This window comes from Caretta caretta, chromosome 6 (genome assembly GCF_965140235.1).
Source record: "Caretta caretta isolate rCarCar2 chromosome 6, rCarCar1.hap1, whole genome shotgun sequence".
NCBI classification, from domain to species: domain Eukaryota; kingdom Metazoa; phylum Chordata; order Testudines; family Cheloniidae; genus Caretta; species Caretta caretta.
Genome location: NC_134211.1, coordinates 103,559,153 through 103,574,932, shown reverse-complemented (window position 1 = coordinate 103,574,932; position 15,780 = coordinate 103,559,153). Strand labels below are relative to the sequence as shown.

The following is a 15,780-nucleotide window of genomic DNA, read 5'->3' as shown; positions in this document are numbered from 1 at the left end:
ATCTAGCTTCAATCCGCAGCTTTGCCTCTGGCTCTTGCTCTGGCATTTGGCTTCTGTCACAAGAGACACATTGAAAAGATCAGCTCTTCCTAGGCACACATGCCCCTCTTTCTATTGGTGCTCTAATCATGAAGTCTTTCCATACAGAGATTTCCACAAGTTTGGAGGTGTGAGGCAAGCAAACAGCACAGTCACCAGTGGCCCCCTGCTACCTCCTTCCATAAATATTGGCTCTATTCTCCACCATGTAGGTGGACAGTGGGCATTTGACCCTCCATGCCAGAAAAGCAGTTTCATCACTGTTTGCTCTGCATCCTTCCTAATAACTTCTATTTGCTCTGTTTAATGTTTAATAGAGAACACTCAGCTTAATAATGTTAATGCAATATAAATAAAAGACGAGGAGCAGTGCAGATTAGATGCATCCAGCAGGACCCTTCTGATTGTACTGTAAGTATGGCCATATTTTTTCAAAGAGGCTTGGAACTCCTATTAGCTGTGTGAAATGCAGTTGATTTTATGGGATTTCATTCAAGTATGGGTGACTGTATTCACTATACCTGTTACAATTTATCCTGTGAGTGGAGCCTTCCTTAAGACCCCAATGAGCCAGCAGAAATTGGTGCGCTAGTGGAAACGGTCTTTGAATGAAGGCATTTTTAAAAACAAATTATGGGGAAAATCTGGGACGAGATTAATCTAGTGCTTTAAGATATGGCCTGAGTACACCAAAAATGTGTGGGATTTCCTAGAATGTGTTAGCCAGCATTAGAGAAGTGGAACCTGGGATTTTCCCTTCTGCAGAAAATTCTGACATTCAAAAAAAAAATCATTCTGAATCAGAAAAAGTCAAAAGTTTGAATTTTCCCATGAAACAAAGTTCCCCTACCCCCCAAAAAAATTCTTTTTGGTCATCTGAACTGTTTAATTTTGATAAAATTAAAAGATTTTGTTTTAATTTTGACTTTTTGGTATTAGTTTCTTTTATATTGTTTTTATTTTACCTTATATGGTTTTATAAAATAATATGAACATAAAATAAAATACAAAACCATTTTAAAAGCATAAAAGAAAAGAAAACAATGCAAAAATATAAATATAGACTAGAATAGAAATTTTAAAAACATTTTTTATTTCTTTTCTAAATGAAACTTCATTAGAGTTGACATAACCCTTTGGAACGCTTCTATTTTGATAAAAAGAAAAGGAGTACTTGTGGCACCTTAGAGACTAACCAATTTATTTGAGCATGAGCTTTCGTGAGCCACAGCTCACTTCATCAGATGTGTACCGTGGAAACTGCAGCAGACTTTATATACACACAGAGAATATGAAACAATACCTCCTCCCACCCCACTGTCCTGCTGGTAATAGCTTATCTAAAGTGATCAACAGGTGGGCCATTTCCAGCACAAATCCAGGTTTTCTCACCCTCCACCCCCCCACACAAATTCACTCTCCTGCTGGTGCTAGCCCATCCAAAGTGACAACTCTTTACATAATCAAGTCGGGCTATTTCCTGCATAGATCCAGGTTTTCTCACTTCCCCCCCACCCCCATACACACACAAACTCACTCTCCTGCTGGTAATAGCTCATCTAAACTGACCACTCTCCAAGTTTAAATCCAAGTTAAACCAGAATATCTGGGGGGGGGGGGGGGTAGGAAAAAACAAGAGGAAACAGGCTACCTTGCATAATGACTTAGCCACTCCCAGTCTCTATTTAAGCCTAAATTAATAGTATCCAATTTGCAAATGAATTCCAATTCAGCAGTTTCTCGCTGGAGTCTGGATTTGAAGTTTTTTTGTTTTAAGATAGCGACCTTCATGTCTGTGATTGCGTGACCAGAGAGATTGAAGTGTTCTCCGACTGGTTTATGAATGTTATAATTCTTGACATCTGATTTGTGTCCATTTATTCTTTTACGTAGAGACTGTCCAGTTTGACCAATGTACATGGCAGAGGGGCATTGCTGGCACATGATGGCATATATCACATTGGTGGATGTGCAGGTGAACGAGCCTCTGATAGTGTGGCTGATGTGATTAGGCCCTGTGATGGTGTCCCCTGAATAGATATGTGGGCACAATTGGCAACGGGCTTTGTTGCAAGGATAAGTTCCTGGGTTAGTGGTTCTGTTGTGTGGTATGTGGTTGTTGGTGAGTATTTGCTTCAGGTTGCGGGGCTGTCTGTAGGCAAGGACTGGCCTGTCTCCCAAGACTTGTGAGAGTGTTGGGTCATCCTTTAGGATAGGTTGTAGATCCTTAATAATGCGTTGGAGGGGTTTTAGTTGGGGGCTGAAGGTGACCGCTAGTGGCGTTCTGTTATTTTCTTTGTTAGGCCTGTCCTGTAGTAGGTAACTTCTGGGAACTCTTCTGGCTCTATCAATCTGTTTCTTTACTTCTGCAGGTGGGTATTGTAGTTGTAAGAAAGCTTGACAGAGATCTTGTAGGTGTTTGTCTCTGTCTGAGGGGTTGGAGCAAATGCGGTTGTATCGCAGAGCTTGGCTGTAGACGATGGATCGTGTGGTGTGGTCAGGGTGAAAGCTGGAGGCATGCAGGTAGGAATAGCGGTCAGTAGGTTTCCGGTATAGGGTGGTGTTTATGTGGCCATTGTTTATTAGCACTGTAGTGTCCAGGAAGTGGATCTCTTGTGTGGATTGGACCAGGCTGAGGTTGGTGGTGGGATGGAAATTGTTGAAATCATGGTGGAATTCCTCAAGGGCTTCTTTTCCATGGGTCCAGATGATGAAGATGTCATCAATATAGCGCAAGTAGAGTAGGGGCTTTAGGGGACGAGAGCTGAGGAAGCGTTGTTCTAAATCAGCCATAAAAATGTTGGCATACTGTGTGGCCATGCGGGTACCCATAGCAGTGCCGCTGATCTGAAGGTATACATTGTCCCCAAATGTGAAATAGTTATGGGTAAGGACAAAGTCACAAAGTTCAGCCACCAGGTTAGCCGTGACATTATCGGGGATAGTGTTCCTGACGGCCTGTAGTCCATCTTTGTGTGGAATGTTGGTGTAGAGGGCTTCTACATCCATAGTAGCCAGGATGGTGTTATCAGGAAGATCACCGATGGATTGAAGTTTCCTCAGGAAGTCAGTGGTGTCTCGAAGGTAGCTGGGAGTGCTGGTAGCGTAGGGCCTGAGGAGGGAGTCTACATAGCCAGACAATCCTGCTGTCAGGGTGCCAATGCCTGAGATGATGGGGCGCCCAGGATTTCCAGGTTTATGGATCTTGGGTAGTAAATAGAATATCCCAGGTCGGGGTTCCAGGGGTGTGTCTGTGCGGATTTGATCTTGTGCTTTTTCAGGAAGTTTCTTGAGCAAATGCTGTAGTTGCTTTTGGTAACTCTCAGTGGGATCATAGGGTAATGGCTTGTAGAAACTCATGTTGGAGAGCTGCCGAGCAGCCTCTTGTTCATATTCCGACCTATTCATGATGACAACAGCACCTCCTTTGTCAGCCTTTTTGATTATGATGTCAGAGTTGAAATTGTGGAAAAGCAGCATCACTTGCCCCATAACCTCAGCCATGCGGAACGCAATGCCATCCACAGCCTCAGAAACAACTCTGACATCATAATCAAAAAGGCTGACAAAGGAGGTGCTGTTGTCATCATGAATAGGTCGGAATATGAACAAGAGGCTGCTCGGCAGCTCTCCAACACGAGTTTCTACAAGCCATTACCCTATGATCCCACTGAGAGTTACCAAAAGCAACTACAGCATTTGCTCAAGAAACTTCCTGAAAAAGCACAAGATCAAATCCGCACAGACACACCCCTGGAACCCCGACCTGGGATATTCTATCTACTACCCAAGATCCATAAACCTGGAAACCCTGGGCGCCCCATCATCTCAGGCATTGGCACCCTGACAGCAGGATTGTCTGGCTATGTAGACTCCCTCCTCAGGCCCTACGCTACCAGCACTCCCAGCTACCTTCGAGACACCACTGACTTCCTGAGGAAACTTCAATCCATCGGTGATCTTCCTGATAACACCATCCTGGCTACTATGGATGTAGAAGCCCTCTACACCAACATTCCACACAAAGATGGACTACAGGCCGTCAGGAACACTATCCCCGATAATGTCACGGCTAACCTGGTGGCTGAACTTTGTGACTTTGTCCTTACCCATAACTATTTCACATTTGGGGACAATGTATACCTTCAGATCAGCGGCACTGCTATGGGTACCCGCATGGCCACACAGTATGCCAACATTTTTATGGCTGATTTAGAACAACGCTTCCTCAGCTCTCGTCCCCTAAAGCCCCTACTCTACTTGCGCTATATTGATGACATCTTCATCATCTGGACCCATGGAAAAGAAGCCCTTGAGGAATTCCACCATGATTTCAACAATTTCCATCCCACCACCAACCTCAGCCTGGTCCAATCCACACAAGAGATCCACTTCCTGGACACTACAGTGCTAATAAACAATGGCCACATAAACACCACCCTATACCGGAAACCTACTGACCGCTATTCCTACCTGCATGCCTCCAGCTTTCACCCTGACCACACCACACGATCCATCGTCTACAGCCAAGCTCTGCGATACAACCGCATTTGCTCCAACCCCTCAGACAGAGACAAACACCTACAAGATCTCTGTCAAGCTTTCTTACAACTACAATACCCACCTGCAGAAGTAAAGAAACAGATTGATAGAGCCAGAAGAGTTCCCAGAAGTTACCTACTACAGGACAGGCCTAACAAAGAAAATAACAGAACGCCACTAGCGGTCACCTTCAGCCCCCAACTAAAACCCCTCCAACGCATTATTAAGGATCTACAACCTATCCTAAAGGATGACCCAACACTCTCACAAGTCTTGGGAGACAGGCCAGTCCTTGCCTACAGACAGCCCCGCAACCTGAAGCAAATACTCACCAACAACCACATACCACACAACAGAACCACTAACCCAGGAACTTATCCTTGCAACAAAGCCCGTTGCCAATTGTGCCCACATATCTATTCAGGGGACACCATCACAGGGCCTAATCACATCAGCCACACTATCAGAGGCTCGTTCACCTGCACATCCACCAATGTGATATATGCCATCATGTGCCAGCAATGCCCCTCTGCCATGTACATTGGTCAAACTGGACAGTCTCTACGTAAAAGAATAAATGGACACAAATCAGATGTCAAGAATTATAACATTCATAAACCAGTCGGAGAACACTTCAATCTCTCTGGTCACGCAATCACAGACATGAAGGTCGCTATCTTAAAACAAAAAAACTTCAAATCCAGACTCCAGCGAGAAACTGCTGAATTGGAATTCATTTGCAAATTGGATACTATTAATTTAGGCTTAAATAGAGACTGGGAGTGGCTAAGTCATTATGCAAGGTAGCCTGTTTCCTCTTGTTTTTTCCTACCCCCCCCCCCCAGATATTCTGGTTTAACTTGGATTTAAACTTGGAGAGTGGTCAGTTTAGATGAGCTATTACCAGCAGGAGAGTGAGTTTGTGTGTGTATGGGGGTGGGGGGGAAGTGAGAAAACCTGGATCTATGCAGGAAATAGCCCGACTTGATTATGTAAAGAGTTGTCACTTTGGATGGGCTAGCACCAGCAGGAGAGTGAATTTGTGTGGGGGGGTGGAGGGTGAGAAAACCTGGATTTGTGCTGGAAATGGCCCACCTGTTGATCACTTTAGATAAGCTATTACCAGCAGGACAGTGGGGTGGGAGGAGGTATTGTTTCATATTCTCTGTGTGTATATAAAGTCTGCTGCAGTTTCCACGGTACACATCTGATGAAGTGAGCTGTGGCTCACGAAAGCTCATGCTCAAATAAATTGGTTAGTCTCTAAGGTGCCACAAGTACTCCTTTTCTTTTTGCGAATACAGACTAACACGGCTGTTCCTCTGAAACCCTTCTATTTTGATGAATCAGCATTTTGTAGTGGAAAAACATTCCATTCAAAAATTTCAACCAGCTCTAGCAAACACATTTTAACATGGTTTAAAACTCTCGCATTAACGAAGCAAGTTGGTCTTTAGCACATACTATCTGGCTGAATTGAAGCCTAATGGGAAACCCGTTTCCTCAGGACAGATAGAGAGAGAAAAAAGAGGGGACAGCATAAAAAACAAAAAAGGGCAAATCTATACATTTTTGACATGTGAAGAACCTGTAGAGCTGATGTATTCCTGTTATTATGATGCTACAGAAAGCTCGGGACCATTTGATATCCCCTTTTGGTAAAGCTCACCAAATTACAGTACTCAAAGTCAGGGGTGGGTGACTTAGTTTTGATGTTCCAGACAGGGTCCTTCCCTATAAACTTTTTCAAGCTTTAGATAGCAGGCCATATTGTCATTTGGATCCAGATTCTACTGCAACACATTGAAGTGTGTGCGTGTGTGGTGGAGTAGGGGGGGACTATCAAGGAACCGGTTCCAGTTCCCTGATTGCTGCTGTCAAGCCCTAGCAGAAGTTACACCTGCAAAAGTGCAGCACCAATTTGCGCCACAGGCATAAGGTCCCTAATTCATCTTACAGCAGCAGAGGAATATCATAGTGGATCTCCATTCTGCTAAAATCTCTCACAGCCTCCTCTCATCCCACCCTCTTTCATAACTTCCCCCATCAACAAAACACCTCTACTCTAGGGTGGGGGATGTCTGAGTGGCACAAAGAGGATGGTGCTAAGTGAAGAATCCAGCCCAGAGTCTTCTTCTACCACCCTTCCCTTTTTCCTTTCTCTGATTCCCAACCTGGCCTGGGCTCCCAAGCCCTGTGACTCTCTGGTCAGCCCCACTCCCTTTCCCCTCAGAATCTCCCAGTTGCCATGACAGGAGAGAGAAAAATAACCAATGGATCACAAGTAGCACAGTGAAGGAGGGAACATTTCGATGACTAATGACTATTCCATTCTTTTGTTTTTCAAGGGAATAGTTCCAAAGGAAAATGAAATCCATCCTCTGTCTGTGTGTGTTACTTGCTGGGCTTCATGCTGTTGTCTTATCTCATCATGTACCTGACCACCACAATGACCAGGATGGTCAAACAGATAATAATCCCCCACCACAGCTTAGCCCAGTTGGAGGCAAAGTCGTAACTGAACACATGACCTTTATGAAAGTTGTTGCTAGCAATACTGACTTTGCATTTAGATTCTACAAGCAGATTAAATCAGAAGCAGCTGACAAGAACATTTTCTTCTCTCCTCTGAGCATCTCCACTGCCTTTGCAATGCTGACGTTAGGTGCCAAGTCAGCCACTTTGAGTCAAATTCACAAAGGACTCTCCTTTAATCTGACAGAGATTAAGGAGAGGGAGATACATGAAGGTTTTCATCATCTCATCCGCATGTTAAACCATTCTGACAGTGAGATCCAGCTGAATATGGGAAATGCCCTTTTTGTAGATGATCGACTGAAACTACTAGAGAAGTTTTTGGCTGACGTCAAAAGTCTGTATGAGTCTGAAACTTTTCCTAGTAACTTCCAGAATTCTGCCGAGGCTGAGAAACAGATCAATGATTGCATCGAGAAGAAAACCCATGGGAAAATTGCCAACTTGGTCAAGGGTCTTGATCCACTCACTGTAATGGTTCTTGTCAACTATATTTTCTTTAAAGGTAAGATGTTCTACAGATGGGTTCATGACGCACATACAGGCTATGGAATGCTGACTGGGATCCAAGACAAAAAACCTGCTTTTTTTTAATTAAGGGGCACTGTCAAGGTTGTTAGCTCTATGAGATCACCCAGGTTGATACTGGTCCCTTTTTAACTATGTTAAACCTTTCCATGAAAGTTTATAGCCAAAATGTCCAATCTGTGTAGTTAAAGTTAGGCACCATATTTAGTCACTTGAATAAAAGTGGCCTCGTTAGCAGGCAAACTGAGCACTTGCTTATTTCTACATAGTCACTAGGAGCTGTGAGTGCTCACTACCTCTCTAATGCAGGTCACTTTAATTTTACCATCTAAATATGAAGTTAAAGAAGGACAGCGTATTCCCCAATTCTGTGCATAGTCTTTGGAGTACAGACTCTTTTCTCTGACATTTTGCAGTACCTGAGACACTCAGTTAATGGATAATGGCTGATCTGCTTTGCACATTTAGTTGCCAGATACTCATTCAAGTCTTCCAACTGAATGCTCTATAAATGGTATCCAGGAACTCTGAAAGGGTCTATTTCAGACCTGGAAATTATCTTGAATCAATATTAAGCTGATGAACTGAGCAGGAAGTTGTCCTGTGGGACACTGATGAAGTAGCTTACACAGAAGGAAATAGGCTTTATTCCAGAACCATAGAAGTCAATGGGAGATTTACAATTTCCTTCAATGGAAGCTGGATCAAGCCTATAATGCAGAGGAGTAGGCTGACTGACACATGTAGCGAGCCTTACGCTGCAGATATTGAGCAGGAGAAACTTAAGTTGCGTGAGGAAAATACTGGATTTATTAATTTAGCATAAATTGTCAAGAAGCAACAATCTGCTCTGGAACTTAAACAGAAACAGGGGTTTTAGTTAAACAGCACAAACAAACTGCAAGAACTTGGTTACTTTACTTTCTTTAAAGATACAGATTTAAAGAGAAAAGGAGTACTTGTGGCACCTTAGAGACTAACCAATTTATTTGAGCATGAGCTTTCGTGAGCTACAGCTCACTTCATCGGATGCATACCGTGGAAACTGCAGCAGACTTTATATACACACAGAGATCATAAAACAATATCTCCTCCCACCCCACTGTCCTGCTGGTAATAGCTTATCTAAAGTGATCATCAAGTTGGGCCATTTCCAGCACAAATCCAGGTTTTCTCACTCTCCACCCCCCCCCACACAAACTCACTCTCCTGCTGGTAATAGCCCATCCAAAGTGACAACTCTCGACACAATGTGTATGATAATCAAGGTGGGCCATTTCCTGCACAAATCCAGGTTCTTTCACTCCCTCACCCCCCTCCAAAAAACACACACACAAACTCACTCTCCTGCTGGTAATAGCCCATCCAAAGTGACCACTCTCCCTACAATGTGCATGATAATCAAGGTGGGCCATTTCCAGCACAAATCCAGGTTTTCTCACCCCCCCACCCCCATACACACACAAACTCACTCTCCTGCTGGCAATAGCTCATCCAAACTGACCACTCTCCAAGTTTAAATCCAAGTTTAACCAGAACGTTCCGGGGGGGGGGGGGGGGGGGGTTAGGAAAAAAACAAGGGGAAATAGGCTACCTTGCGTAATGACTTAGCCACTCCCAGTCTCTATTTAAGCCTAAATTAATAGTATCCAATTTGCAAATGAATTCCAATTCAGCAGTTTCTCGCTGGAGTCTGGATTTGAAGTTTTTTTGTTGTAAGATAGCGACCTTCATGTCGGTGATTGCGTGACCAGAGAGATTGAAGTGTTCTCCGACTGGTTTATGAATGTTATAATTCTTGACATCTGATTTCAATATCCATTTATTTATTTGCTGCCCCTTGAGCCCTGATGATGCCCTGGCCTCTGACCTCTGAAATGTGCACCTTCAACACAGAACCCATGCATGTGGACCAGGCCCACCCACGCCTCTCAGAGGCTGAGAAGCACAGAGGCCAAACTTCTGGCATGTGTCAATACTGTTAGGGGGAGCAGACACTTTGCCTTTAGATGCCCTGCAAAGGTCAGACCAGCTTCAGGGTCAGGAAATGCCAAGGGCTATTAAGAGTTAAACGACATTTCAGTGCACCGGAGAGGCTGCATGCTTTTCAAATGGTCTGGCTAGCATGTCACAGTTCAAACATATCATTGCTCAAATGAGTTTGTAGATGACCTAATCCTCAAAAATGAACGTGCCACATTTAAATTAGTCTGACACACATTAGTAATTCCTCTTTTCCAGTATATTCAATGGCATTTTCTTTGTATTTGTCATAAGCTCATTGGGAAAATCCTTTCAGTAATTTGAATACCCGGGAAGATGACTTTTTTGTGGATGCCAAGACATCTGTTAAAGTTAATATGATGAACCGTGACAAAGATTATCGCACTCACCGTGATGAGGAGCTGTCTTGCTGGGTGGTTGAAATCCCATACAAAGGAAATGCTACTGCATTATTTATTCTGCCTGATGAAGGAAAAATGAAGCAGGTGGAGGAGGCTCTGTTGAAAGAAACTGTGTCTAAATGGACAACATCACTTCAAGAAAGGTAGCCTTGTAACTGCTGCTATATGCATATATGTCTTACTGTAGAATAGGGTAGGATCCCTCATCAAGACAAAACATCACATTAAAGGTTGGATTGTCCAGCCCTCAGAAAGGGGCAGTGCATAGCCCACTATCTTAAGATGGAGATTGAAAGGCTTGTTGCCTCAGACACCCCCCCACCCACGCAGCACAATGCCTCCCAGAGAACCCATCTTGCATGTGGAAGTAACTTGCTACACCACCTAGTTTATCTGGAACCTATTTTGGCAGAGCACTGCCTTTTCACCACCACTTCCAGTCCAACTGCTTCGGGGAATCAGGGAAAGCATCTCCAATGTAGCCACTGCAGTGCCTGGGAGCTCTGATGGTGGTACCCTAGGGAGACCATATTTCCCTATGCTGAATATGGGACACCTGATAAAATTACTTGTATTCAAGCGAGTTCAATGGCAATCAGTCAGAACTATGCAGTACAAACATTCAAATTAACATCAAGTTGTCTGAGCCCCTATCAAAAAGAAATATTGCGTCGTTGGAAACTTTTTTATTTACTTTCTTATCTTTAAGGTTTTAGGGTTCACACAGGAAGGGTGACACACACACACTCCGGTACAACTCTTTCACATAGGAGGGTTAACCGACCGACCCAACCCTCCCTGCCCAGCGCTCTCTGCCATCCATGCCTGGCTGGGCCCCCGGGACAGACCCACCTCTCCTGGTACCTGGAACCCTGTCTTCCTGGGGCAACACATGGGGGGGCACCCAGAGTCACATGTCCCCTCTCCCCAGATTTCTGCCAGGGTTCACATCAAATGTGGCCAGCAGCAGCCTTTTGGCACTGTGCAGGAAGGAAAGGACGGGAGCTGCTTCCAGCCGCAGGGCAGGAGGAGATGCGGAAGGGATGACCTGGCCCGTGTCTTTGTAGAGCTGATCTCTTCCACTATCCCCGTCGTTCCCTGTAGCTGGAAGCAGCTCCCGTCCCTTCCTGCCTGCATAGTGTTGAAAGGCAGCTAACACCTACAGGCTTCTGCTGGCCAACAACATAACCCAGCAGCCTCTGACAGGAAGGGGTTAAGCCTTACAGCTTCATTGTGCACCAGGGCCCAGGGAACCTGACTGCTGGGGCTTCAGCGAACCCAGCCAGAGAGGTGGCTCAGGAAGGGAGGGTGCCTAGGGGATGGAGCAGCCCCACGCTCCCTGGGGCCAGGACCCGGGGTGGGAGGGCAGGTGAAGAGGGTGCTGTGAAGCCTGCAGGGTCGGGGCATGAACAGGCTGGAAATCGCTGCCCCCTGCCACTCCAGAGCTTAGCCAAGGGTCAGAGAGGCTTCCCAGTGCCAGCGCTGTGTGGGGCTTTGGCACATGCAGAGCTTGGCTCCTCCTGACCAGTGCCCCGGGCCAGAGGGTCTTGGGCTTTCCCGGGGTGCCAGCCCAGCCAGAGGCAGTGGGAGAAGGAAGGAGCCTGCTGGCCAGGCTGTTGGTGAGCTAAGGGCTCCGACCAGGGGCTGGTTCTCCACACAGTGCTGGGAGCAGGACGCACTCCTCCGGGGTGGATATGGAGGAGCAGCAAGGCAAAGCAGAGAGAGGACAGTGAGAGGGGAGCACGTAAAGGGGCGATGGGTGGGTAGCAGAGGCGACACATAACCGGCCACCGCCTGGCGCCTGCCTGCACACACCAGCCACTGCAGCTCGCAGCACGCAGCCAGTGCTGGCTGGAAACGGGATAGGGGGTGGGGCCCTGTTGGCTGGGGGCTGCGCCGATGGACCAGCAGGGGGAGCAGCTGGCCCCGCATGCTTCAGCTTTGCCCCACCACTAGCCTTGCACACCCACCCCCAGACTTGCACACCCACCCCATCGTAGGCCACTGGACCCCCCTCCCACTCACTGCTGGTTGGCGGACGGCTGGCGAGCAGGGATCTAGCCAGCAGCAGGACTCACCAGTACCGATGGGAGGGAGACAGAAAATACAGGACAATTTGCCTGTTTTTAAGAAAAAGTCAGGGCACTTGCAGGAGGGCTTAAATAGGGAACTGTCCCTTTAAAAACAGGATGTCTGGTCACCCTAAAGTACCCCTAATATGCCACACAAGGTGCGGGAACCCTTGCTTCTCCTGGATTCCCCCATGCAGCCATGTTAGACGTAGGGACAATCCAGCCTATATTAAATAACATGGTTTACTTTTCTCTATACTGGAGTCAATAATCCATCCTATTGTTTTCCAAAACTCACAGAGAGCCCATATGTAGCTAAACAAACAAACAAAAAAAACCCCATGGGATTGTAATTTCTTTGTGCCTCTGATATTCCACCTGTAAAATGGGACAATAATATTTACTTTGCAGATGGTGGCATTGTGAAGCAAATTCACTGACATTTGAGATGCTCAAATAGAATGCTCAAGTTGCAGTGGGGGAGGTTTAGGTTGGATATTAGGAAAAACTTTTTCACTAGAAGGGTGGTGAAACACTGGAATGCGTTACCTAGGGAAGTGGTGGAATCTCCTTCCTTAGATATTTTTAAGGTCAGGCTTGACAAAGTCCTGACTGGGATGATTTAGTTGGGGATTGGTCCTGCCTTGACCAGGGGGTTGGACTAGATGACCTCCTGAGGTCCCTTCCAACCCCGATATTCTAATATGTGATAAAACTGCAAATCTTTAAGTGTCCAGCGATTTGACAACATTTTACCAGAGTTTTGTGTTTCTTTTTGAACAGAGAAATCAACCTATACATTCCAGCATTCTCTGTATCTGGTACTTATGATGTGAAAGAGCTGTTTCAGAAAATGGGTGTGATCGATGTGTTCACTGAAGAAGCTGATCTGTCCGGAATCACGGAGAAAGCTGAACTGAAGGTGTCGAAAGTAAGTTTGTAAAATAGAGCTGGTGCTAAACTGGCTTGTCTACTCCTATGACTTATATTTTATCTTTGTAAATGACCCAGTCCTGCTTCCAAAGAGGTAATTGCAAAGAGACTCACTGCCAGCAACATAGAGAGGACAGGGCCACAAATTAGTGTATTTTCTAGAATTAAGTATTTGTTTGCCTATTACAGTTAATACAGAGGTACTCTGAGCACACTTCATCTTCTAGGATATTGATGTAGAACTAAATACCATCCAGGAGGTGTACAGAGAAAAGCATGCCACATACACAAGTGCAATGTCAACTATTGCTAACATAAAATAATTCATGAGTAAAGATATATGACAGTGGTTTGCAAACAGGGACTAGAAACAGGACTGCATTACGGTGAACTAGGAACCTTTTAGCTCCTGTCTGTAGCCTCCACACAGGGAAGTTACAGTACAGCACTTTGGTGCAGACTGCTATTCATACCACAGTAATTTGACCTGCGGGACAGTGTAGAGAAGCCCCAAGTGAGTCACCCAAGGTCACAGAGGAGGTTTGTGGCACAATCCTTCCTCAGCAACCTTCCTGATACCTTTCCTCCCATTGAGTAATACTTTACTCCATGAGTAGCCACATGGACCCCGGATTGTGGTGCCACTCACAGTAAGTAAAAGTAGCAAAATCTCACGCTGAGTCAGTATAAGGAAAAATTCCTTTGTGTTTCATTAGGAACAAGGAAGAAAGAGTTCTTAGTGTATTTCAAAAGTCTCAAGTAAAAGGAACAAATTAATATTTGGACTATGAAATATACATTCATACTACCCAATACAAAAAACATATAAGGCAAAACCACACAAGAGGGGTCAATTACCTGGCTCCTTTGCCTCCTATATCATTAGTCACCATTCATCTTGAACTGTCTTCAGGTTTCTTCTGAAAACTAATTCTCTGCTGCATAATACTATTCATTATTTTTGAGTAGGGCTAGATAAACATTTTCAACAGAAACTTTTGGCAAAACTATAGATTTGGAAACACTGGAACATTTTGGAAATTTGTGTTAATTTTGCCAAACTATTCATTTTGGGGGAGGGAATTCTTATAAAAATAAAAACATTTTGTTAACTTTTTTTCTAAACCAAACCCTTTGGTTTGGGGATTTGTTTGTAACAAGTTTTTGTTTCAAAATTTCCTTTACTTTTAGCTTACAAAATATTCAGAATCATTTTTAAAATGGCCAAATCAGAAAAGAAACATTTTGATTTTCCTAAACAAAATGTTTTGTTCAACAAAAAATAATTATTTTCAACATTTTGATTTTGCCAAAAATGTTTGAATATTTCTTTTTAGTCCAATCCAAAATTAAACTCTTTCAACATTTTGAATTTGTCAAAAAAACAAAACATAAGAACATAATCACACCCATACTAGATCAGACCAATGGTCCCTTTAGTATCCTGTCTTCCAACAGTGGCCAGTACCAGGTACTTCAGAGGGAATGAACAGAAAGGCAATCATCAAGTAATCCATCCCCTGTCATCCACTCCCAGCTTCTGGCAGTCAGACGCTAGGGATGCCCAGAGCATAGGATTGCATCCCTGACCATTTTGTCTAGCAGTCATTGGTGGACCTATCCTCCATGAACTTGTCTATTCTTCACCCAGCTCTGTTTGTGAGGATGAGATAACTCTTCTGTTGTGCTCCACAGAGGCTAAGGGAGCCCCACTTCATGAGGTCAGAGAACAAGAGATGAGATTCATTCAGCTCCATCTGTAAAAAATAGTTGGACCTAACCCTTCCAAATATACATAGACAAAACACCCATTGAACTCAGTCTTATAGTTATTCTGAGTTTGTTTCAATTGTCTATTTTCTTGAGATTTGGTTTAAAAGTTCATCTCCAGATGTTGCTCCATGTTCTATACTCACATTGTAATCTTTGCTTCATTTTCTTGTAGGTTGTTCACAAGGCCCTGGTGGATGTTCATGAGAATGGTACTGAGGCTGCAGCAGTCACTGTGGTGGAGATTGCATTATTTTCTGCTGTATTTCCTCCTCCTCCTACCATTAAATTCAACAGGCCCTTCCTAATGATGATTCTTGATAAACCCACCCGAAGCATCCTCTTTATGGGCAAAATCATAAACCCTATTGAAAAATAACGGCCCAGCCACTCTTCATGCCCCAGTGATTTAAATGAGTGGTGCGCAAATTCTCATGAGTATGTGCATGTACAACAGACAACTTGGTCCTAGTGACTGTAACTGAATTGTAATTGACATAAATTCCATAAAAATCAAACAGGACTGTGGTGTCTTCATGTCTACAAGCAGACAGTCTGGTACTGTGTACTGGGCACGTATTATAAGTGGGGGGAAATGGGACAGTGAGGTAAGAGCGGGGGAGGTCACAGGAAAGTGGTTTGAAAGGGATAAAAAAGCGTGGTGGAGACATCAGAGGGAAAAGTGCTGCTTGATCCCCTCTTCCACTCCATCCCCGTTTACAGAATAAAGAACTGGGGCACTTCACAGGATGGGAGAAGATTGAATGTATCCTTCTCTGGCCCCTACATGGTTCTCTCCTAGTCCCAAACTCTCCACCTCCAATCCAGATTTCCTCCCATTATCTCCCACTATATCATGCCATCCTCCCCCCAAAACAATTCAACAATTCATTCCATTCTCTCTTACACTCAACCATGCCAACCTAGGCCATCCGACTCCTGGGATCTCCGCAGCT

General features: G+C 44.6%; 1 protein-coding gene across 1 annotated transcript; it reads left to right on the top strand.

Annotated features, from left to right (window-relative positions):
* The first annotated feature begins 403 nt into the window (after positions 1–403).
* On the top strand, positions 404–15,342 carry LOC125637578 (alpha-1-antitrypsin-like). Its single transcript, XM_048852211.2, has 5 exons — positions 404–450; positions 6,930–7,621; positions 9,922–10,192; positions 12,905–13,052; positions 15,000–15,342. Exons 2-5 carry the CDS (start codon positions 6,949–6,951, stop codon positions 15,201–15,203), a joined length of 1,296 nt encoding a protein of 431 aa, XP_048708168.1. The 5' UTR covers positions 404–450; positions 6,930–6,948; the 3' UTR covers positions 15,204–15,342.
* The last annotated feature ends 438 nt before the right edge of the window (positions 15,343–15,780 follow it).